The following is a 25,266-nucleotide window of genomic DNA, read 5'->3' as shown; positions in this document are numbered from 1 at the left end:
ATTCTTTCCCTGATTTTCCTTTCTAATTGATTTTTTGTGGCGCACAATGAATTACTTGGCCTATATGAAATATATTTCTGAGACTACAGCATATAGCCAGCTCATGTTGCGTTCTTTGTTTGTTGATACTGTATACACCAAAGTTATCTTGGTTCGTGTGAATTTACATGTAACTAAACTTAATGATCTTAGGAAGGCTCTCTTCAGTTTTCTTTAGTGGAGATCTGAGAATGAAGGAAGATGGAAAAGAAGGACAACCCATCAGGGAAGAAGATATGCAAGTAAACGAAATTGGAAAGAATATCAGAAAAGTGAAGGCTACACAGGTCTCATAATAAGGGATTTAAAGTGCAAGAAGGTAAGTTTGCCTTAAACACGCAAAAAAATTCCCAAAACTAGAAATATTTTGACAGTGAAACTGAAGTTGTCCCTTTCACTGGAGTTGTACAAGAGAAGCAGGGATAGGTTCTAACTTATTTTGCTGGCAGTTCACTTCCTCTCACACCACGTGGCAAAAAAATAGAAAACCAAAAAACAGATGGTGACCGCATGCACAGTGCTGGAACTCAACTTCTGCACATGCTCAGAAGGAAATTTAATTTTTTTAAATTTAAAATTGGGAATTTTTTTAAAGTTGGCGGTGTCCACCGACCAGCACCGACTGATCCAATTTGGTGACATCATCATGATGTCACAGTGGGTCGCTACCGGTTCAGGCAAACCAGTCCCACCCCTGAAGTGAAGGCAACCATTTATTTGCATGCTTGAGTTTGGATTCCAGAATGGAGCAGGGGGTTGGACTCAGTGGCCTACTGATCCCTTTCAACACTTTCTTTCTTGTGCTGCTCCATCTGACCAGCTAACCCATCCCATATAAACAAACAATTGCTAGCTTAGCATTTTAGGATTAAGTTACTTTTATTACTTGATTCTTTGTAGGTCATCGAGTTTGGTGGGTTCTTCACATAGGGCACTTGAGTTATTTTGCCTACACAGCAATTAGCCTTCAATTTTACCTATGGTGACCCTGCCTTTCCTCCACCAGATGCCATATAAATGGAAGGGTGGGAGAGATACAAAGAGAGGCCTAAAGAAAAATTTAAATGCTGAGTGACCCAGAAAGGCCTTCCACTTTTCTGCCTTGGGATGAGTTGTAAAGGTCAAAATTGCTGTTTGGCTTGCATGAGAAATTAACTGGGAACTCAGGCCTTGGCAAACAACAAATCTAGAATGTCACACTGTTAATCCAAGGCAGTATCAAATTTTTGGTGCTCTCTGATCTTGGTTTTTCTTTGCAGGCAATTAATTACCTGATTAGATAACATCATCAATGCAGATGAGTGTGGGGTTTGCTCAGTGTTTATATATATTAGAAGGTTGGTCTACCAGTGTGTGTGATTGTTGTTTGGTAATTCACGATAAGGCTATTGTTCTTTTATTATTTGCTTGACTTTTTATCTATTTGGGGTAGTTTCTTGATTGGGGTATTTTTTTTCTGCCTGATGGTTTGTCTGATATTAATCCCTGTTTATCTGGATGTTGTCTGCTGGAGAGGATGTGTTCTGGGCTTTTGTTTCCTTCTTAGCTTTTTATTGTCTCTTTTGAATCTTGCATAGTTTATCTCTATGTGCCTGTTGCATATAGTTTATCTCTATGTGCTGATTTGTCTGAGTGCCAATTTTCCAGGAATTCGATAGTATTTAGCTTTGTCTTAGATGCTGATAGATCCCTAGCTGAAGCTATAGTTAAGTCTGTCCAATCTATATGTTGTTACATTTTTATCTTGTCTTCTGTTAGTTGATATTCATGGACACATTCAGCTAGCCTCTCTATCCTACCTAGTGGATGCTACAGTTCTTAAACTGTATGTTGAAAATGGCTCACTTTGTTTTTCTTCTTGAGCTGCTGGGTCTTATGGTTTATTTAAGATGTTCTGGGGGGGGGGGGGTTAGTTGGTTGGTGTGCTATGGATTATTACTTTGGTAATGGAGCATTTGGTTAGTGTGGGTCATTTCCTCTGCTGATGCGGATATCCTGAAAGAGTAGTGTTTTCTTCTTTACTTGTGAATTTTATTCCCTTTAAGCTGCTTATTGTTCCATGTGTTTTGTTCTTCTTTTTATTATGACAAAGATGTCGACATGTGGGAATAGTATAATTTCTAGACACTGGATTACAGCCTCTAGATACGAGTCCCGAGTGGTGATCCCAAGGAGTGTTCCTCTGAATTGTTGATATACATTTGCCTATCACACTGAAAATAGGTAGGGAGGCAAAGATTGATGAGGTCCATAACTCAGGGTATTTTTTTGTCTAGTAATGAAATAGCTGCAAATAAATAACCAAGCTCAGGGCACCAGCTCAGCACTGAGGTACAATTTTTTTAAATTAGTCCAATACAGTCCATATATATATATACAGTATATATATTACGTATGTTAGCACAATATGGCTCACTGAGTCCAAAATAGCTTTATGCATTAGGAAAACACGAATGGTCTGAATGGCCAAATGTTTGGAATACAGTATTCAAATACTGTAGGAGAAGGTTGCTGCCTTTTTTAAATTGAATTTTCGAGGTAATGCGGAAAAGGCAGCAAAAAGTGCCAGACTGAAGTGAGCCAAGCAAAATTTCCTACGCTATTATATGTAACGAGCTTCTACGGGCAAAGGGAATCTATCTTCGCTGCTTTAGCTAAAATCCGGGGTGGGGGGGCGAAATGTTGCTTCGCTCGCGCCCTTCAAGCCTGACTCTCCCAGTAGCGCCAAAAAAAACAGAAAAGCCGAAAAAAACCAACAACCAGCCCTGGCTTGGCATAAACATAAGCGAAGCTCCCGCGCGCGCGGTCCCCGTTTTGCCCGCCCTCTTCTCCTTCTCCCTCCCTTCACCCCCCCAAACCGCCGCTTGGTTTCTCCCGCTCCCTGAATGGCGGCCTTGATAAGTTCCGCCCTTTCCTTCCTTCCTCTCTCATCCTCCTTCCCCCCCCGCTTTGCAGGATGGTGTGTCCCGAAGTCGCTCCGCCCCCTCCCTCCCCGGTGCGCGCCAAATCGGCTCCCGTCGGATCCTTGCCTGCTGTCCTGCCGGTCCCGATGCCCGCCCAGGCCGCTCCGCTGACCCCGGAGGAGCTGCGCAGGCGGTGAGTAGTAGGCACGGGGGGGGGAGGGGTGTGTGCTCGGGCGGCGGATCCCCGGCCGGAGGTTATTCGCTCCCCCGTCTTGTCCCGAGGGCATGTTGACCTATCTCCCCCCCCCCCATTGCGCACGGTGGCCGGGGCTGCTCTTCCAAATCTGGGGTGGGGAGGGGGGTCCCCCCTTCATAGCCCCCGTAGTCCCACCCCCAAACCCCACCCTTGCATTTCGGGACAAGGGGAGCGCGGGACCCCCTCGTGCTTCTTTTCCTCTTCCTGTTTGAGGGTTGAGCCTCCCCCCCCCCCCGTTCGCCAAACTGACAATCCCGCAAACCCCCCCCCCCCCCGTTTCCAATATCCCGCTTCCCCCATATGTGTCCCGCGGCCGTTGGGTTACGCAGGGAGACGGAAAAAGTTCCCGAAGGGGGGGGGGGAGTGTGGGAGGCCGGAACTGTAGGGAAGAGGAGTCGTTGGTCGTTGATCAGATCATGGCACTCCATCGAGATCCGACCAGGAAAGGCATGCATGGGGTTTTTTTAAAAGCTCTTTTGGTTGTTAACTGTGGGTTTTAAATTGTTTTATACTGTTTATACTGTTTTTATAGGGTTTTTATGTCTATTTGGCTGTGAGCCGCCCAGAGTCCTCTGGAAGTAGGGCGGCATATAAGCCCAAATAAATTTTATATATACAGTATATATATGTATACATACATATATACACACACACACACACACACACACACACACACACACACATACATACATACATACATACATACATACATACATACATGAGGAAGGTACTAGAGGTCTTTCCCTACCTCCCCGAACTTGCCACTTTGTACAGCCTGCAGTGGATTTCTGAGTCACCCTTGGGGGGGGGGACTAGGAGAAAGCTTTTTTTGTGATTCCCTAGTTTGGGGAGGGGAAAGGATATATATCCTTAAACTAGGGACTTTCCCCACTTTGGGGGGGCAGAGCTAGCGACCCGGAATGCAACGCCTTTACATAATTCTATAAGCTTCCTCCCCCATCCCAATCACTACCACCATCACCACCACTTGGAGAGAGAAGACATTTACTTGGATGGAAAGGAAGGGGGGAATCTGTTCTGTTTCTCCTTGTTAGGATTGTTTGACCACTATGCTATTTTCTCGCCCCCCTCATACTTGTCAAATGACAAAAATTAGTTCAATTTAAGGTAGTTCCTTAAAAAATCATTTAAGATAATTATGTGATCAGGTTTTTAGGGCCTTCAGGGCTTGGGATCTTTTGAATAGAATTGCCTCTCTATTAGGCAACTATTAAAAAGGGGGAAAAGAGGAATCGGAAGTGAAGGGATTGTTAATCTTTTACTAAGACATTCAAAGGTGCCAGCTTCTTTTTGAGTGGGGGTGGAAATGTTAAGGAATATGAATCACTGCATCAGACATGAATTAGCCACTGTATATCACACAAGAACATGGGCCTCCTCTGTCCCCTGGCCTTCCCCCCCCCCATGCCACCTCTTGCCATCTGGGACAGGAAGTGAAAACAAATTTCTTTTCCAGTTGAAAGCGCATCTTGGCGGGAACATTTGTTTGTGTGTAGGGCAAGGATTAACGCAGGCGCACACAAGCAGTTCAGGAAGCCTTGGTTGACATGCCCTGATTTCTGCATAAAAATAAGGGGGGGAGGCTGACATGGGTTGGGTTGTTGGCAATCGTGAGTTTGCAGGATGGGGTGGTGGCTTTCTGCTCTGGCACTTCCAGCAGCGTGCTGCATTTCAATGGAACCAGGCTCTTTCTGAAGGAGGTAGTTTTTTTTGTTTGACCTATTTATTTATTTATTTATTTTTTAGATTTGTATGCCGCCCCTCTCCGCAGACTCGGGGCGGCTCACAACAAGACACAACAAATCCAAATAAATTTAAATATTTAAAAAGTTTAAAAAGAATCCCAATATACTAACACACACAGACACAAACATACCATGCATAAATTGTACATGCCCGGGGGAGGTGTTTTAGTTTCCCCATGCCTGACGGCAAAGGTGGGTTTTAAGGAGGGCAGAATTATTACTGACGTTTGCTCCAAATAATCAGTGCTGTGCACATTGTCATGTTGGCTCAAAACAAGTTATCTTTTTCTAAGTCCTTTTAGCTTCCTCGTTTTCACTGGAATGAATACCTACCCTTCCTCTCTTTCCCCAACCCAGCCTCTTCACTCCAATAGTGTAGCTATGTACATCTGTCAGTTTCTTTGTACTATGGGAAAGCAGTTGAATTTTACCATTCATCTGTTTTTAGGTTTTAATAAGCCCCTTTAAGGTTGTTAGAAAATAAATTAGATGGACCGTGAGGTCTTTTTCTGCCATCAATCTTCTATGTTTCTATTATATGTACAACTATTCTTTATTTTTTCCCCCCGGCAGACAAAATAAATGTTGCTCTCTCATGGTTAAATCTTTCTGTTCTAGCTTTCAAATCTGCTTTGGGTGGTACTTCAGGCCTGCCTGCAAAATGGAGCCCAAAAATGAGTGCTTATTGGGAATGGGTTGGCTTTTGTGTAACCATGGAAGAAAGAAAATGTTTCTTCTCTTTCAGCTTCTTGTTAAATTGCCTGCAAGCTACAGATATCATATGTAAGCCTTCCTTACTGTGACCATTGTGAACAAGCACACTAACTTATTCCACTTAGTATTTGTCTATCTCCTTCCTTCTGAGAGAGTCTGTATTGCTGTTGTCAGCAATGGGCACAAACCTGTGAACCTGCCCTTCAGACAAAACTTCAGCCCTGGGATTTTTCTCAACACATTTATTCTCTTGTCCACATTTTCATGACAGTTTATTTATTTATTTATTTGTTTGTTTGTTTATTCGATTTTTATGTACGTACGTATGTATTAGTTGTATGTATTGCCATTTTTGGCGGGATTGGTAATGAAATTCCATCCAAATGAATATTTCTAGCTGAATAAAATCTCTTCAGCTTCTTTCTAATTTCTATTATGGAACTGTCACCCTTGGTTTTCACATGGTTTATGTAGTCATAAGAGACAATTTATAAGACCTGGTATCAGCAAAATCCTTTAAATTTTCCTTGCATCTTGGAGTGCTCCCTTGCCAGGTCTTGTATTGACAGTGGGGAGCAATGAGTCCACTAGAGAAATACACAGTAAAATGTTGAATGGCTTTGGTTAAATGTTTTAAAATGAAACCTCAGCTAGTTTGCTTTGGCAGGAAATTTACAAATTGCATGATTAACCAAGAAGCAATGTGAAACTGAAGGTTTTCTGTTACTCTTGACGGGTCAATGATCCAGAAGGTTGCTTCCATTTAAAAATATTTTTTGCAAAGATGGGAAAACAGAAAAGTCAGAAAGAAACTTTTTTTTTTACAATTGCTCCAGTAATTGTTTGCAGCAGATTGATTTTGTAGAATGAAAATGATTCATTTCTGAGAATTATTTAAGTAACTTATTTAAAATAACTAACTCATATTTAACAATGGAGCAAGGGATGGTTCAAGATTTTATTTATTATTATTTTTAAAGTTCAGCTGACTGATCCTAAACAAATCTTATATTCAGGCTACAACACTAAAGGAGAGTTTATATTGGAGTGATTGATTGCAGGTGATCAGGAATATAAACCAACCAGTTTTGTGGCAAGTTTAGCCCTAGTGGCTAAAGATAAGAGGAAGTGCATGTATAGAGGGATAATTCTTTGGCCACTTGCAGAAAAAATAAGACATTCATTGCGATTTTAAAAGCTAGGGGTTTTTTTTGGAGTAATAGTTGTAGTACTAGTAGAAACTCTTATGACTATGGCCCAACTATCAGATGCATGAAGTTGAGATATTTTAATTACACAAGAGACGAAGGTGGGGATGTTTTTACAAAATAAAGCAGCATTATGAGGAATATGAATGAAAAGGTAAACATGTTGATTGGAGTAAGTATGGGCCACTTCAAATGGTGATGAATATTGTACTTAAAATGCTGCAGTAATAAAAACAGCTGACATCCTTCTTTGATGACCTAATCTGTATTAGTTCTAGGACATAGTGTTAAATGTGGAAATTCTAACCTGAAACATAGTCTTGAGTATCCAGAGATATTTTTCTCCATCAGGGCAGTAGGCAAAGAAAAAAAGCTAGTTTTTGAACGAATAAGTCTTTGTAGAAGCGCAGTATAACCATATAGCTTGCTGAATTATATAATCGGAATATAAACTAGTACTTGCAGAATATATGTGGAGAGGGCAGTCCCCTGATATGCCTACACAGTAAAGTTTGCCTTCATTGAACTAGTAGAAATACTTTGCTCTCTGGCATTGCTGTTGTCATTTTGGTTATGTTTCTAAGTACCTTTACTCATGGGAGTAAATGAAATGTAATCCAAAGAGGGTCTTAACACTTTTGTGAACTATGAAGTCAGTAGTACAAAGAGTCCTTTGAGCTATAAGAAAACTCTCTCCCCGTAATACCCATATCTTGTGTTCTGTTTCTCACACTTCCAATTTTATGATACAGTTTTAGGTGAAAGCAGATAGAAAACTGGGCATTACATTTGTCCTGTTTTACTATATTAGTAATCTAATGAAATGGTTATTTTAACTGGTACTATAATAAAGAAGGGATCAAAGGAAGTCAGCTAATTACACAAATACAATATTTCCTGTAAAAAAAGGTTGAAGCCCTAAGGCACGTTTTTTCAGTCTATGAATAGATTTTGCATTTGTGTGCGGAAATCATTACCAGTGCTATTAATCGCTACCTCTGCCTTTATGTTAGCAGCTATAGATTTTGATCTGAAGTATGAGATGAGGCTTTGGGCTCCCTCTTCACTGCATAGAAATTAAGAAAACTATTCTTGATTGTGGAATTATTCTTGTTAATTGGAAGTGTCCTCCAAGACAACATTAATAAAGAGATGAATTTGATATTTTCTCTATGAATTGAACGTTAATACCATCTCATTTTTGAGATATATATTAATTGATATAGACTTTCTTCCTCCTTTAATTTTGATTACTCCTACCGGAATGTTAAACTAGCTTTCCCAATATGGATGCCTCTAGATAAATTGGATTGCAGCCTCCTTCAAGCACTTTGATTACTTGAGGTAGCTGGGCATGGTGGGATTTGGAACCCAAAAGATCTCGTCAAGTTTAGGAAAGGTGCTTTAAATCAAGCTAGTTTTCCCTTTTTTGCCTTGTCTGGCCTTGGGTAAAACAAATTACTCCTATTACATTGGTATGTACTGTACTGCCGGCTGAACTGCTTTACTCATATTAAGACAATGGAAACTAAGTTGTTTTTCCAGTCAGCCAGAGAAGGCCTATTACTTCCTGGTACAGGTATTTTCCTTTGGCCTAACCTAAGGGATTTGTAGGTGCTCTGGATAAAGAAACCTGTGCATGTGAGGTGTGCCCATTAGAATCTGGGAGATGCAATATCAGAGGAATAATGTTAACAAATCCTATTGGTTCGCGGATTTCTTGGATATCATGTTGATCAGCCACGTCTATTCTCAATGCAAGAAGTGATTTTTGCCTGATTTTAAAACACCAATTGAACCTATTGCTTTTTTCCAAGATAACGGTTCAAATATTTTAATGAGGAAGAGGAATATATGGATTCCTTGTTTCCCTAGAATGAAAAGTGGGTCCCCTATCTAATAAACAGGCATTTTATCCTTGGCTTATACTGGCTGCCAAACCATACTTTACAGTAGACCAGCAGTTCTCAACCTGTGGCTTGCACTTCCTCTGGGGGTCGAATGACCCTTTCATAGGGGTTGCTTAAGACCATCAGAACACACTTCTGAGCATGTGCAGAAGCCAAATTTCTGACACTGCGCAGGCATTGTCATTTTGTTTTTGGCTCTTTTTTTTTGCATTTTTAAAAAAAGTTTCAGTGTTGCACATGTATGCGTGTGCAAGGCACACATGTGCCCACACAGTACAGGCGGAAACTAACCGGCAGGAGGTAAGTTAGAACCCACACCTGAGTTTCCTTATTATTTTATGGTTGGTGGTCACTGCAACATGGGGAACTGTATTAAAGGGTCGTGGCATTGGGAAGGTTGAGAAACACTGCACTAGATCTATTGGTGTATGAGGATTAAATTCTCAGCCACCAGTTTTAATTATGTTCAGTGCAAGTACTTGAGGTACTTTATCTTCTAAAAGTGTGAGAATTCTTTCCTCAACCGAAACACCATCTGAATTGCTTTTAGCAAGATGCCCAATCAAAATACATGTAAATTATGCATGCAGGGATTAAAGTGTAACACAAATACTGTTCCCTACTGTCAGATTTTTCCACTGATCTTAGTGCTAATGACTTCAGGTTTCATTTACTTTAGAACCATCACCACCACCGCGCCCCCATCTAAGCACAACATGACAAATATTGTTGCAGCCCTAAATGATATTTTTAATATGATTCTTTATTTCTTGGATTCTAACCAAGATCCAGAGGAAGCCTCAAATTTTGCATACTCTATCTTGTTGTCTGGAAAAGTATGGAAAAGAAGTGCACTGATGGAATGCTAAGATCTTCATTCATCGAAGGATCTCCTTTGATTGCCCACAACAGTCTGGTTCACTTGTATCATGCTATGCCAAACTGAGATTTGGCTGTTCATGGATTTGTGCTTTTATGTCTATCACGTAACATATAATCTGTTCAATAAGCCAGACTTAAACCTTGGCTTGACACAACATGACAATGTCAATGATTCATTTCTGAATTTGTTCTAGTAGAAACAAATCTTACTGTGATTCATTCTGTGACAAATGTCACAGAAAATCAAAGGGCTTGTGTATATCTGAATTGGTTGTTGATCCTCTAATTTTGCTTTCACTTCAGAGGTGAAATTTCTTCCAAAACTCGAGAGGGCAAAACAGAAAACTAATTTGTGATGTCTTTGTGTTTTGATTTAAAAACAGGCTGAAAGATCTCGAGAGGGATGAAGAAGGTCTTGGTGAAAGAGTAAGTCACAAATTTCTCTTCACCCTTCCCATGAAGAATCATGAAATATTCTCCTGCTTTTATATCTTGGGGAGATTCTGCAGATCTGGGTTGTTAGCTGTGGTACTCACCTAGTCTTTTCCCCCTTCTGGCTTTTAGGAATGTGTTAAAGAAAAACTGAGTTTGATACATGGCTTCTTACAAGTAGACGTTCAAAATCAGCTGAAAGATTTGGAGACCAAGTTGCACAAAGAGGAAATTTCTGAGGTGGGTAATCAAGATCAATAGATTCATTCCATTGTATTCAACTATTGTTTGCTTTGCCTGCAGTACAATTAACGTTCAGAATTGTAATGGTGATTTCAGAAAGAGTGGTCTCAAATCTAATTTTATTGCTGCAAGTTTTTGTTGCATATCTCATCTTGCACATCTGATCAAGGCACACTACTAGAGAAAACAGATTCTTTTGCTTTGTGATGTAAGCATATCTGAAAATTTCTCATATGTAATCTATAGGAAGAAAGACATGATGTGTCAATTAATTGTAGACAAATTTATGTGGACATAAAGACCTGCCAATTTATGTAGACATTTTCAAAATAAGTCTGGAAAAGTATAATACAAATTTATGCTACTAATCCATATATAATTGGCCCTGTTATAGAAACAAGATTTGATCATTCAGAACCCCCAGAGCCTCAGTTTTAAAAGAGATTTTTTTGAGCATCTTAACTTGCTGGTGTTGCTTTATATCTATGAAGTCTTTGAACTTCTTAAACTTCATAGGGAAACACATATCGCAGTTTACTACTAAGCCTCTCTTTCTGCTCTTTTAGTTGGAGGAACTTCAATTAAACTTCAATTACAGAACAATATTCATTTTTTACTCCTGGAACTTGAAACTTTTTACATTCTTCCACTGATCAAAGAGCAGTATTGCAAAAACTCATTTTTTAAAAGTAAAAGATAAAATAAAATGTCAACACAGGTAGTCCTCAACTTACAATCATAATTGAACCCAACATTTCTGTTAAGTGAGACATTTGTTAAGTGAGTTTTACCCATTTTACGCCATTTATTGCCACAGTTGTTAAGTGAATCGCTGCTATTGATAGGTTAGTAACACGATTGCTAAGGGAATAATAAATAATAATTAAATAATTTATTAGATTTGTATGCCGACCCTTTCCGAGGACTCTGCTTCCCCATTGATTTTGCTTGTCAAAAGGTAGCAAAAGGCGATCACATGACCCTTTAACACTGCAACCATCATAAGTATGAACCAGTTGGCAAGCATCTGAATTTTAATCACATGATCATGGGGATGCTACAAAGGTCGAAAGTGAAAAAGGGTCATAAGTAGTCACTATTTCCATTGCCATTGTAACTTTGAATGGTCACTAAGGGAACTGTTGTAAGTCGAGGTCTACCTGTATACAATTTCCCACTAAAGCTAACTTTTAAAATTCCAGATTTATGCCATGGAGATTGGAATCTTCTTTTCAATAATTTAGATTGTTTTATAATAGGATAAATAAACCATTAGTGAGTATTCCATTCATATTTCATTAAATGATATTAAATTATTTTCTAAATAATTAAATATGCTACTTAAATAGTGGAACTGCAAAAAACATAAATTAGGGATTTACTAATAAAAAGTTGTAACTATCGTAAGTAGTTAGCCTACTTAAGTGGAATCAAAGTAAGAGATATTTTTTACAATCTGTCTGCATTGGTTGCCGATCAACTTCCGGTCACAATTCAAAGTGTTGGTTATGACCTTTAAAGCCCTTCATGGCACTGGACCAGAATATCTCCGAGACCGCCTGCTGCCGCACGAATCCCAGCGACCGATTAGGTCCCACAGAGTGGGCCTTCTCCGGGTCCCGTCAACTAAACAATGTCGGTTGGCGGGCCCCAGGGGAAGAGCCTTCTCTGTGGCGGCCCCGACCCTATGGAACCAACTCCCCCCGGAGATTAGAACTGCCCCTACTCTCCTTGCCTTTCGTAAGCTCCTTAAGACCCACCTGTGTCGTCAGGCATGGGGGAACTGAGACATCTCCCCCGGGCATATACAATTTATGAATGGCATGTGTGTTTAGAAAATGGGGTTTTTTAAAATGTTTTTAGTAGAAATTTAGATTTGTTGTAAATTGTTTTTTGTTATTCTGTTGTGAGCCGCCCCGAGTCTGCGGAGAGGGGCGGCATACAAATCTAAATAAACATAAACAAACAAACAAACAATCTACATACACACAGACTGGCTCTCACAATGCAGTGTGCAAACATGCATGTTATCAGCATAGTGAGAACCTGCTCATAAATTTCCTAAACCAATATTTTTGTTAGTTTTTGACAAACTACCTGTTTCCATGAATCATGGAAATGGCTGACTTTATTTCTTTTTTGGAGTGAAAATACAAACATTCATAATTTAAAAGTTGAAACCTATAGAATTAAAATGGATTGTGCTTAAGAGATGATCCTGGTGAGTGTTTCATGGAATCACAAATGAAATCCCCTCATTTATAAATATATTCAACCTTTCCATTCTACACAGGAACTCTACCTGGCCAAAGTCAAAGCCCTACTCCATAGAGAACTGTCTTTAGAAAATGGAGACAACTTGGCATTTGGCCAAAAGCTCAATGGATGCTCAGAAAATGGTAGCTATGGCAGTGATGAAGACTCTGAGAGAGCGGAGAACAAGGGGAAGGAGGAAAGCAACATGGAGGTTGAAGAGGCTGCCTCATCTTCCTCTTCAACACCATTATCTTCACCATTTGTTCCAAAAGCTCGGAGAGGCAGGAAGAGCAAGTCCAATAGTGAGAACAGAAGTAAGATATATATTATCTACTTAACAGACATTTGCCTGGGGCAGAGGGGAGGTTAATTTTAATTTGGGCCTTAAAGGGATACCATCCTAAATTGTCTCTAAACAAGGAAACTTAACATTTATACAAATTTGGTTTGCGCCCCCCCCCCCCCCCAAAATGAGGACTCAACTGGCCAACTGTTGCATGAATAAATGGGTTAGTAACCAACCTTATATTTGGTTCTTTGAACATAGTTACCAAATTCAAAACCAATTTAATTAAACAACTTGACTATGTTGAAATTGCATATAATCATCTTACCATGTTTTTGAGCTGTTTATCTTGTATTTCTTCCAATGTTTTACTATCTAGAAATCATGTACTTTTATTGAAGCTTCCATTTAGTTTTAACAGAATTTGTATTGCGATTTTCAGAGGTTGTAGGCCTCCCTAAGAAAACTTTGTTTCGAAAGGGAATAAACATTTTAAAAAGTAAATACAATAAATAAATATTTAAGAGAGGAGACAGGCAAACATCTCCCATAGCAACAAAATTGTAAGGGTCCGTTTGTGCCAGTGATGTCTAGAGTTGTGCATTCCCTCACATATACACAGCACGTGAACTCCTATCACAGCCTAAAAAAATCCTTGCAATATTACAATAGATAACCTTAGATATTACAATAGATAACATGGAGATTAGGTGTGTTTTAAATCAGGAGTGTATACCTAACATTAAGCACTTTTAAAATGACAACCATAATTTCTGCCTAGCAACCTTTTTAAAATGAATTTGCAGGAACCTCAACCAGTTCCAGAATAACCCGTAGTTCTGGCAAGCAGCCAACCATCATGGCTCTATTTTCCAAAGGGTGAGTAAATTAGGTGAAATCCTGGTATTTTTCTACTTTCATTTGTTTGTGGCTCTTCTGATTCTTTATTGACATCTATAAGCTCTTTTCCTTTTTCTCCCCTTTGCTCCAATTGTGACATAACTACAATAAATAAATACTGAGATATGTTTCCAAAGAGGAATAGAAGCATAGAATGTCCTGGGGCAAAGAGTTAGGAATCAGCTTGTAATGAGTATTGCTGGCTCCTAATCAGAGATTCTAGTAACAATATAGGCAGTCCTCATTTTAACAATCACAACTGGAACAGAACACAACTAATGAACAATCATGTGACTCTGACTATGCTTACAGTTTTACTTCAGCTTTCCTTTTCCCCATTCCCCTACTCTCTGGAATGCAAACCCTGGCACTGGGATAATTAGCAAGAAGGGAATTAATGTTTTTATTTAAGCTCATTGGAGAGGAAGGGATTACAAGAGAGTAAGCAGACACACAATGGGGGATATACATTGAAAGGATGCATATGCTGGCTGTTCGCCTAGCGCACTCACAGCCTTGAGCATGCTAGGCAAATAGCTGGCACTAGCACATTCCTTTCAATATACAGTCCCCATTGTCTGCCTGCTTATTCGTAATCACTTCTTCCCCAATCTTTCCATTTTTGTGATGTGGGGGGAATAAAAAACTAGTTCAGGCACGAGACGAAGTGCACTGACTGATGGTGAACAAGTGATTGAGAGATGTTGCAAAGGTTATAAATGCATGTTTTGATGGCAAAGTTATTTTTTCAGCACTGTTGTGACTTTGAATGGTCACCGCATGAGCCAGTTCCAAGTATGGTACAACTCTTGATTGAAAGCAGGCCTTGTTATCAAAAACATATTATTACAGATAAAATATTAGACTCATACAGGGAGCCAAACTACAGGCATGCATTTAGCTATACAACGTAAAGAGACAGCCTGGGGTTTTTTAGAAAAAGGACTGGTTTGGGGAAAATGCAACAAAGAGGTTGGGAGAAGGATAAAACGGCTCTAATTTCCCTTAGCTTTGTATTTCTCTTAATACATACCATATTATGAACAGCTCCTATGATTAATTTCTATTTTATGGATCCATTTTATGGTTAATCAAAATAGACCCAACAAACGTAAATCAGATGAGGTGAATGGAGAGCCAAAACAGGAAAGTAGTGCAGAAAACGAGGAGAAAGTAGAGGAGGAGGAACTGCCTGGAGAAAAGGTATGCTTGCAACTTAGATTTCTTTTATTTGGCATGGGCTGGCTAGAACTTTCAACTTAACCCATCTGACAGTTGAGAAGGCTTATTAAATTCTTTGCAAATTTAGTTCTCCCATGCCGCCTCCCCTAAAAGGCACCTGAATACCTCACTGGGCAAATTTATATCATCCAGGACAAATTAATTTTGGATTGAATATTAACAGAGCTATCCTTTTGTGAGGGAGATTTTTATTGATGGTAACTAGATCTAGTTTCGGCACACAGGTTGCATCTTTCTCCAGTACAGGTAGGCTCAACTTACAACTATAGTTGAGCCAAAAATTACAGTTGTAAGTTAATTGCAGTAGTTAAGTTGGTGATTATCTCACCATGCCCAGTTTTACAAGCTTTTTGCAGTGGTCATCAAGTGAACATGGCAGTCATTAGGCAAATGTGATTATTAAGTGAAACCTTTTATCCAGTGACCAGGGTTTTTTTGGAAACTGGAAGTAAATGTCAGAAACCAGCAAAAAAAATATTATGATCACGTGACACTGCAAATGGCCATAAAGGTGAACTAGTTGCGGAATGTCCAATGTGCGTTGGCATGACCATGGGGTGAGGGGGTTGTGCAGCTGCCATAACTTCAAAATTGGATCATAAGTAACTTTGGGACTCTGTCATAACTTCAAGTGATTGCTAAGTGAGGACTATTTGTAATTTTTAAAATATGTAAACTTTTTACCCTTTTTGTTTTGTTTTGTTTTCCATTTCCCTCTCAAGGAACAAGATGAGAAAAGAATCAAAACTGAAGCCAAAGAAGAGTAAGTACTATTAGCTGAACACTTGAAATCTAAAGTACTTTCCTCTCTATGGCTTAGTAGTAGTTATCTAAAACAGTGACCCCAAAGGTGAATATGCTTAAAAGCGAGTTGCCTTTTTTTCCTGAGAGTGAGTCATCAGGCAGAACTCAGTGTTAATTAAATGCAGCATCTATGGAAAAAGGGTCGGATGCAAAAGGGGTCAGAGATTTCTGATTTTTTAAGGTAGGCAGCATTTCAAATATTGCTTGTTCTTCATTCTGTGCCTTGGATTTCACTACCTCAGTGATCTCTGGGTTTATAAACCCACATTTCCTAGAATTTTTAGTCTTGTTAAAAAGGAATTACTATTGGAGTTTTAGGCCCAATCTCATTGCTAGATTTTCTCTTTTTCATATCAAGATGCAAGAGATATATCCTTTTTGTATGTGATCACCCAGCAATCATCTAGTCCCTATCAGTTCTATAATAAACCTACTACAAGGCTGTACTGTTGTTGCAGAGCTACAGTTCTAAGCAGGCATGGTCAGACTGGCATGGAGTTCTGGCTGTTTGATCTTAGCAACATCATAAGGGCCAACTCTAATCTTGCATAACTTAATGAAGTATGAAGGAGACTTGACTGCTCTGTTTTTGTAGCAGAGCCTTCCCCATTTGAATAGAGAGGGGGGAAAGAATAATAAAAGCAATTCTTAACATTTTGAAAAAAAACATTTAGTAATCGTGATTGAGTAAAAGTAGCCCTTTAATAAGGCTTAGATTCCATTATTTATATTAATGTGACACTCTAGAACCGTGATGGTGAACCTATGGCATGGGTGTGACAGGTGGCACACAGAGCCATATGTGCTGCATGCAAGCTCTTGCCCTAGCTCAGCTCCATTGCACATATGCACACTGGCAAGCTGATTTTTGGCTCATGGGGAAGCTCTGGGAAGGCCTTTTTGGTCTCCGGAGGGCCTCCGGGGTGGCAGGGGAGGCAGATTTGGCCTTTACCCAGGCTCCAGGGAAGACTCTGGAACCTGGGAAGGACGAAAAATTGGCCTACCATGCTTACAGGGAGTGGTGGAGGATCATGCACACATCTATGGGGGTGGGACACCGTGGGGGGTGTCACACATGCATGCAGAGAAATTAGATTGCACAGGGGCATTGAATTATGGGTGTGAGCATGTGCATGCGAGGGATAGTGCGCCTGTGTGTGCTTTCGGCACCCGAGGAAAAAAAGGTTTGCCATCATTGCTCTAGGAAGTTAGCTCGGAAAAGAAAATGGAGGGGGAAATTTTATGAACTGATAGAAAGAACGAGGGGAAGAAAGCATGGAGTTCACAAGGATTTAAAAAATGGGAATATTATATTTCCATCAGAACAGAAAAGGTTTCTTCAAGTTCAGGAAAAATTCAGCATTTGCCCAGTGCTTTATTATGCTACAGAGATTGAAAGTAATAATTATAAAACTGGAGCAGACACCAGTCTCTTCTGTTTCTATAATAATGGAAAGTTACCATAATATAGTCAATTATTTACCTCCTTGGCAAACTTCGCTTTTAATATGCTTATTTGTGCAAAGAAATACTATGCAGGTACATTTAGATGTATATTCTGTTTTTTGATTATAGGATTCTAGTAAGCAATCTTACAAAAAAAAAAGCGCCACATTAATAATACCATAAATGTGCTACAGTTGGTTATTAGGATCCAAGCATTTTACAAAATTATCAAATGTCTTAAACTTGTTATAGTAGCCTGTAAATATCCTTACTTCTGTCATTATGAGTATCCCTTCTCCCCAGGTCTGAGATTAAAGAAGAAGTAAATCAGGTTAAAACTGTGACTCCTGTTAAAGTAAGTAGATATTTTGTTTGTGTGGTTTAGTTTGTTTAATGAATAAAAACATCTTCTACACTATATTTGCTAAAATGAAGCTGAAAGTAGTTTGTGCAGATGAGCCCCTCCCTCTTGGGTGGCAAATCAAATTGTGTCTATATACACAATTTGACTGAGGATACTGTTTTAATTAGCTATGTCTGCCATTGTTTTGGTAAAAGCTAATAAATATTACAATGGCCAAACATTCTAAAGCACTCCCTATACGTAATGCATAAACTTTATGAGAAATGGTTATCTTTAGCTACTGACAATTTAGAATCAGAGTATTTGAATAAGATGAGAAGAAAGGTAACAATCAACTTCATGGTAAGTGGCTGTAGTAGATAATCATGCTGTTATTTGCTAATGATTGTATTATTGTGTGCTTAGCAATGTTTCTTTGTAAGTTACTCTGGAAATGTTTGGCATTACCTCCTGTCTCTCATGGGTAAACATTCAACTTGATGCCTTTTAACACCTCCAATTCTTAAGCCAACATGAATGCTGTAGTGCAATATATCTTAAATAATCTGCAGCTAATTGAAACTAAACAAGTTATAATGTGGTTTGTTTATAATAAGCGAAAGTCAGTGCATAAATTTATCTGGGGTGCTTGAATACTATAGATTGTGGTTTACTAACCATCTGTGGCTTTAAAAAGCTATAGTTTCACATAATATATAAATCTAGTATCATACATCAAAATGTTATATAGTTAGAGTTCCTGGAATGTAGCCTTTCTGAGCAGCAATATTTCTATGGACTCTGTAAAATTTTTGAATCTACTTTATTAAAGAATTATTAATTTTTTTTAGTTTTTCAAAAAAAAATACATTCCTGTGTTGTCTTCTGGTTTTGTGGATGAGTATGTTTTTAAATACCATTGCCCTTTGCTTGCATTGCATACTATTTTAAAATAGCATTATCTTCTTTTAAATCTTCTTATAAAGATAATCAAGTTATCTTAATTCAGTATTCTAGCCGTGTATTTTTCTAGGACATTTTACATAAGGCTGCTTTCAGAATGCTAGTACCGCATCTCTATTTCACTACCTCATGAGCTTTTCAATTCAACATGTTTTTGTAAAATGGTAAACATCTTTATAAAAGAAGCTCACAGGGTGGCTTAGGAATTTGAAAAGCTGTTTGATTTTACTGTCTTCGCTATAAGTACCTACGCTCCATTTTAATTTGGAGGTGACCAAAACAGAACAAACTGGCAATTAAATGCTAAAGTCATCTTAGATTTCTTCATTAAAACAAGGTTGGGAAACACCACATGTAGCCGCTCAAGCGCCATCCTGCGAGAGTTGGAATGCCCTGTACCTTCAGCAGTATGCAAAGAGCCAACCCTGAATTAAGAACTGAAAAAGCAGAGTTTGGGCATTTATGTAAACCACAATATGTTGATTCCATATTCCAATACAGTGGTACCTCTACGTACAAACGCCTCTACTTACGAACTTTTCTAGATAAGAACTGGGTGTTCAAGATTTTTTTTGCCTCTTCTCAAGAACCATTTCCCACTTACAAACGCTTTGCTTGCATTACATGCTCTGAAACTGTAATCAGAAAAGTCAGGGAGAAGCCTCCATGGGGCCTCTCTAGGAATCTCCTGGGAGGAAACAGGGTCTCAGCTCTCCGTGGTTTCCCCAATCGCACACATTATTTGCTTTTACATTGATTCCTATGGGGAAAATGGCTTCTTCTTACAAACTTTTCTACTTAAGAACCTGGTCACAGAACAAATTAAGTTCATAAGTAGAGGTACCACTGTAAATTGTTGTCAAAATTAGACTCAAACAGAGATCCCTGAATTAATCACACATTTCTGATGTCCTTGGTTCTGGTCCGAGTGAAGTTTTCTGTCGTGTATTTTTCTTCCAGACAACCCCTCCCAAGTGCATGGAATGCAGACAGTACTTGGATGACCCTGATCTGAAGTTCTTTCAGGGGGATCCAGATGATGCAGTAAGTCGGTTCACTTTTGCAGCTGAAAAACTTCCTCATTTGAATGTTGTCAGAATGAAAACCAAATGACCTTTACTCCTAGCTGGATGAACCAGAGATGTTGACAGATGAACGCTTGTCCATTTTTGATGCCAATGAAGATGGATTTGAAAGCTATGATGATCTGCCTCAGCACAAAGTAACATTTTTTAGGTAAAACTCCATTCTGATTCATTGTAAAGTATAAATTGGAAAGTGATTTGCTTTGGAGAGATTTAAAATCTCAAGATTTTTCGTATGAAGTAGGCTTCTTCCACCTACATTTGGGTTTTCTCATAGTAATTTTATTAAAGATTACAATTCAGAACAATAAAAACTAATGCAGACTTTAAAAAAAAGAATAAGAAAAACAAGATACAGAAAATAGAAGAAGAAAAGAAAAATAAAGAATATGGCAAAGAAAGAAAATATATAGTGATTACCTCACCATTACATAAAGAATTTTAATAAATTACCACCTTTTCTTAGAATATAACAAATGATTTCTTTCTATATCACATCTCTTATCTATGAACAAATAATAAAACCTATCATCTCAATCTTGGTGTCAGCAAAAGTGATTAAGTGAAGTAGTGTGGTGCGTTGATAATTTTGGTTGTCACTTTCCAAGTTTACAACAACCTTGGTGAGATGTATATACAGAAACGTGATTGGAATATATTCTTACAAATTCTTCTCATATTGGATGTTTGATATCCTTTTCCCAGTCCTCTTGGACATCTAACTTAATAATCATGATATTTTTCTTGAGCAAACCCCAACGTGAATTTGAATGGAGAGATTTGACCTAGAATATATTAATTTAAATTTGCTTAGATTAAGTTGAACTTGCCACTTGTTTTTCCTGTTACTATAGATGGATAATTCTAATACTCAAGATTCCTTTTGGCAGTTCTTCAAAGCCACTTCTAAATGCTCAAAATTGTCTTCAGTTTTATTCTCCAAAATCATGTCCAAAAACCTCATTTCCTTTTTAATATTTGAGATTATGAAATTATACAATGGTACCTGCTCCATAAAAATAGCACAAACTTAAAAGTAATGCAGAAAATGTTTGCAGCCTGAAATTCCATTTGTGTTATCAGTGGCAAATGATGTTTTTCTTGGTGATGTAAGACCAGGTTCTTCCGGTAGAAAGGACCTACCCTGCCAATACAAGGCTGCATTCTTGGAACAAAGCCAGAGTTCATAGCCTAGTCTGGTCTCTGCCCAGCTACCCAGTGTATATTTTTCAAGCTGCTTAGATTTGTTTTGGTGAAAATGACAAAAGACCTTGGAAATAAGCAAACACACATAACATGCTGTCATCATAGTCATCATTCACTTTCCCTAACTTACTCCACCGTGGTCTTACTATCACCTTTGAGTTTTTTCACTGCAAAAGCCTAAATCTTTATATGTATTCCCTTGTTATATGGGAACTGCTCTGCGTATACAGTGGTACCTCGAGATACGAGTTTAATTCGTTCCGGACCTGGGCTCTTAAGTCGAGCAGCTCTTATCTCGAACGACTTTTCCCCATAGGAATTAATGTAAATAATTTTAATTGGTTCCAGCCCTCAAAAAACTCACAAAGTTAGTCTAAATTATGCAGAAAGACATGTTTTTAATGAAGAAATGTACATGTACATATAAATGAATAATGAAGTTTCTTTCACTTAACTTGTAAACTTTCTTAAACTTTTAAATTTACATATGTTCAACTTCTCTGCCACCCAATCCTGTAGGACAGAGGTCCCCAACCCTTTTTGCACCAGGGACCGGCTTTAAGCGATCAAGAGAGGAATGGGTGAATGAATGGACGGAGGGTGGGAAGGAAGGAAGGAAAGAGGGAAGGGACAGGAACAGAGGAAGGAAGCAAGGAAACTTATGAAAGGGGAGAGTAAGAGAGGAATGAGTGAAGGGAGGGAGGGAGGGAAGAAGGTGGGAAGGAGAAAGAAAAGAAGAAATAGAGGAAGGGAAGGTAAAAGAGAGAAAGAAAAAGAGAAAGAAAGAAAGAAAGAAAGGGGGAAGGGACAGGAACAGAGGAAGGAAGCAAGGAAACTTATGAAAGGGGAGAGTAAGAGAGGAATGAGTGAAGGGAGGGAGGGAGGGAAGAAGGTGGGAAGGAGAAAGAAAAGAAGAAATAGAGGAAGGGAAGGTAAAAGAGAGAAAGAAAAAGAGCAAGAAAGAAAGCTGCAAGCACCCCCCCGAGCCCCCCAGGCCGGCTGCAACCTTTTAAAACACGCGCGCCGCTTCGCAGCTGTCTCCTGAAGCCGAACGCGGAAGTTAGCGTTTGGCTTCAGGAGACAGCTCCTTGGCGCTTGTATCTCGAATTTGGGCTTGTAAGTAGAACAAAAATATCTCTCCCCTCCCAGCTCTTATCTCGAGTTGCTCTTAAGTAGAGCAGCTCTTATGTCGGGGTTCCACTGTATTACTTCTAGGCTGTAGGTTTGTATTTTTCTGTGTACAATTGATTAAAAACACCACAATTATCACATTCTTTTTTCAGTGTATATGATCGAAAAGGTCATCTATGTCCATTTGATACCGGTCTCATAGAAAGGAATATTGAACTCTACTTCAGTGGTGCTGTGAAGCCAATATATGATGATAACCCTTGCCTGGATGGTAAGAGAAACAAGGGCTTGCTTAGTGGAAGGCTATGGAAATATGAATCTTAGTTCTTTATCAGTCTATGGTTTGCGTAAAACCCATCTAGATTATTCAGAATGGGGATCAGACAAAGAGCTTCCTCTTGGTTCTGCGTTCCTGGGCTCCCAGAATTTCCTGCTGCCTATTGTTAACAGATGGGGTCTTTTAAGTCATTATATCCAGATATATTAGAAAATATCTCACATAATCATTTGCATTATTTAAAAAGTGATGCTGAATACTGCTATTATGCAGTTATTTCTTTGTATTTACTAAATACATATACTTTTTGAGAGTCAGTATGGTGTTATGGCTAGGGCATCAGGGTAGAAACTGGGAGACAATAAGGCACAAAACTGGATGGGTGCCTTTGGGCCAGTCTCTCTGTATCTCTCAGCCCTTGAAAGTGGGCAAGGGCAAGACACTTCTGAAAAACCTTGCCAAGCAAACTGCAGGGGAGTAGACTAGGCATTCACTTGGAATCAACCCTGACTTGAAAGCACCAAAATAATAATAATTTCTTCATACCAGCAAGATGTGAAGGCTTCCAAATTTTATAAGACAATAAAGAACTGGGCCTTTCAGTTTCATAAATACATAATTGGAAAGGAATTACCATTTGTACCACATTAAAAATTACAGTGTGGTGGCAATTTTGCAACAGTTTCAGGAACCATGCAGCGTAGTTAGATTGTACACTTTTTGTCTTAAAAAAAACAAAGACAGAGAAAATAAGGTTATTTGCACTACACAAAGTTGTATTTAGTGATACACATATATCTGTTTTAATTAAGTTATAAAAATTCAGAAATGCTACTAATATTCAAGAAATGTTTGGAATAATATTAAAACAACAATAATAGCCAGGAAAGCCATGCCGAGGGGTTCGGAGAGGGGCGGCATACAAATCCAAGTAATAAATAATAATTAATAAATAAATCTCTTTTATATTTCTGTTACTGTTTTAGGGGGTGTCCGAGCCAAAAAAATGGGCCCCATCAACGCTTGGTGGATCACTGGTTTTGATGGAGGGGAGAAAGCTTTAATTGGCTTCACCACAGGTAAGGCCAATATGGCAGAGATTAATTCTCAGAAGTGTCAGTTGTGTTTCTCTCATATGCCGGGTTCAAAGTGTGTTAAGATGCAATCAGGCAGGCAAAATTGAGTCTGGTTGAACCAAAGCATTATTTTACATTCTGTTGTCCTTCCCCCAATACACATTCCCCATTGAGATCTGTTTAGATGCTATATATTAGAAACCACAAGTCATCTCAATTCACATTGATTTTGCTACATTGTGCTTGTTTTATCGTATGAAGATACGGTACCTGCTACCAGGCGTGATATGTATGTTATTTGAGAAAGGTACAAAGCAACAGATTGTAATCCATGGTTATGTGCTTAGACTTTTTGAAATAATAGGCTACATTCCTAGTTATGTATATGTTCCCACCCAGGTCTCATTAACTGGACATGCATTTGCCCTATGTTCTAGCCTTTGCAGATTACATTCTGATGGAACCCAGTGAAGAATATGCCCCCATCTTTGCATTGATGCAAGAGAAGATTTACATGAGCAAGATTGTTGTTGAATTCTTGCAGAATAATCCTGATGTTAGCTATGAGGACTTGCTGAATAAGATAGAGGTTAGTCTGTCTAAGCAGGGAAGCTCCATTTTTTGTACGCAGTGTAAAAGAAAATGCCAATATATTGCTTGTTCTCAGAAGACATAAACCAGGTTATGACATTATAGATACTATACAACATTCAACTTATCAGATTGTTGCTTCCCAAATGTAGAAAGAGAGACCTTGACAGAAATATGCAAGAACTGCTAAAGGGCTAAAGGGCAGCATCACTAGTTAAACCTGTATAGAAAATCAACTCTGTAGGAAAACTAAAACTATAATTTATCACAACAGCCTATAATACCAGAATCCTGTAAGTTTGATTGAGGTTCCTTCCAATTATAAACCAGTGAATGAAGGAAACATTTGCCTGAGCCGTTTTCAAATATTTTGATTCCCGTGACTTGAAGGGATCTTTCAGCTCTGATCATGGAATGCTGTGTCATCAATCAGGAAAAAAGAAAATGAATAGTATAAACTCCTTATTTCAAAACTCTTGATATCCCATAAATCCAGAGTGTCGTATTTTTTCAGAGTATAAGACGTACCTTCATTTCTGGGGAGGAAAATAGGGGGGGGGATTTGCTTACCAGGTATTCATCTGGCTAGTGTCCTTAGTTTGGTCAGCTTCAACACATTATTATATTCCCTGGTTAGGGCTTTAAAAAAACCTTATTCAGATAGAGTGACAATGAAAGCTTGCAAGCAGATAAGAGCTGGGAACATTGTTAGCACCTGGTTAGGGCTGGGGGGAAAACATTCGGAGCAAGTAGAACTATGAAAAAAGTCTGCAAAGACTTAGGACTGGAAAAACATTCTTCACAGAAGGAGCTGGGACGAACGTTACCACCTAGTTATAAGACACCCAAATTTCCAGCCTCTCTAAGGAGGAAAGGGTGCTTCTCTTCAGAATTTGCTGAACTACAGCTTCCTCCAAACTCAGTCCATATAGTTAATAAGGACTGCTCGGAATATGATTTCAGTAATATTTGATGGGCCTCTGTTCCCTAATGAACATTTACAAAAACTGATGCAGTTGTTAAGGCACCAACTTAAGGCCAGAAACCAAGAGACCATAAATTCTAATTCTGCTTAGGCACAAATCCAGATGGGTGACCTTGAACCCTAAGAAAAATGAAAGGGAAGACCACTTAAAATGTTGTCAATAAAACTACATGTCTTGTCCAATCAGTCAAGAGTACTCAAGATTGACTCAGAGGGAGAGTAGGGTTTTTTTTAATTACTGAATTTTGCAACATTAGTATTGAGTCATTCTTTGTCAAGTGGACCAGGTGAAATTGAAGCCTTGTTTGAAAAGAAACCACTA

At 38.8% G+C, this 25,266-nt stretch overlaps 1 protein-coding gene across 1 annotated transcript in view; it reads left to right on the top strand.

Annotated features, from left to right (window-relative positions):
- Positions 1-2,987: 2,987 nt before the first annotated feature.
- DNMT1 (DNA methyltransferase 1) overlaps positions 2,988-25,266 on the top strand; it is a 44,404-nt gene continuing 22,125 nt past the window's right edge. The window contains exons 1-13 of the mRNA XM_070741465.1: positions 2,988-3,135; positions 10,062-10,104; positions 10,243-10,350; positions 12,647-12,923; positions 13,702-13,774; positions 14,896-14,998; positions 15,760-15,800; positions 17,591-17,642; positions 19,554-19,637; positions 19,720-19,829; positions 22,168-22,286; positions 23,279-23,371; positions 23,806-23,957. Coding sequence (XP_070597566.1) covers positions 2,996-3,135; positions 10,062-10,104; positions 10,243-10,350; positions 12,647-12,923; positions 13,702-13,774; positions 14,896-14,998; positions 15,760-15,800; positions 17,591-17,642; positions 19,554-19,637; positions 19,720-19,829; positions 22,168-22,286; positions 23,279-23,371; positions 23,806-23,957 — 1,395 coding nt within the window. The 5' untranslated portion in view covers positions 2,988-2,995. The remainder of the gene's footprint in view (positions 3,136-10,061; positions 10,105-10,242; positions 10,351-12,646; positions 12,924-13,701; positions 13,775-14,895; positions 14,999-15,759; positions 15,801-17,590; positions 17,643-19,553; positions 19,638-19,719; positions 19,830-22,167; positions 22,287-23,278; positions 23,372-23,805; positions 23,958-25,266) is intronic.

This window comes from Erythrolamprus reginae, chromosome 2 (genome assembly GCF_031021105.1).
Source record: "Erythrolamprus reginae isolate rEryReg1 chromosome 2, rEryReg1.hap1, whole genome shotgun sequence".
In the NCBI taxonomy this organism is placed as follows: domain Eukaryota; kingdom Metazoa; phylum Chordata; class Lepidosauria; order Squamata; family Dipsadidae; genus Erythrolamprus; species Erythrolamprus reginae.
The sequence above is the reverse complement of the archived record's forward strand: the minus strand, read 5'-3'. Positions and strand labels throughout refer to the sequence as shown.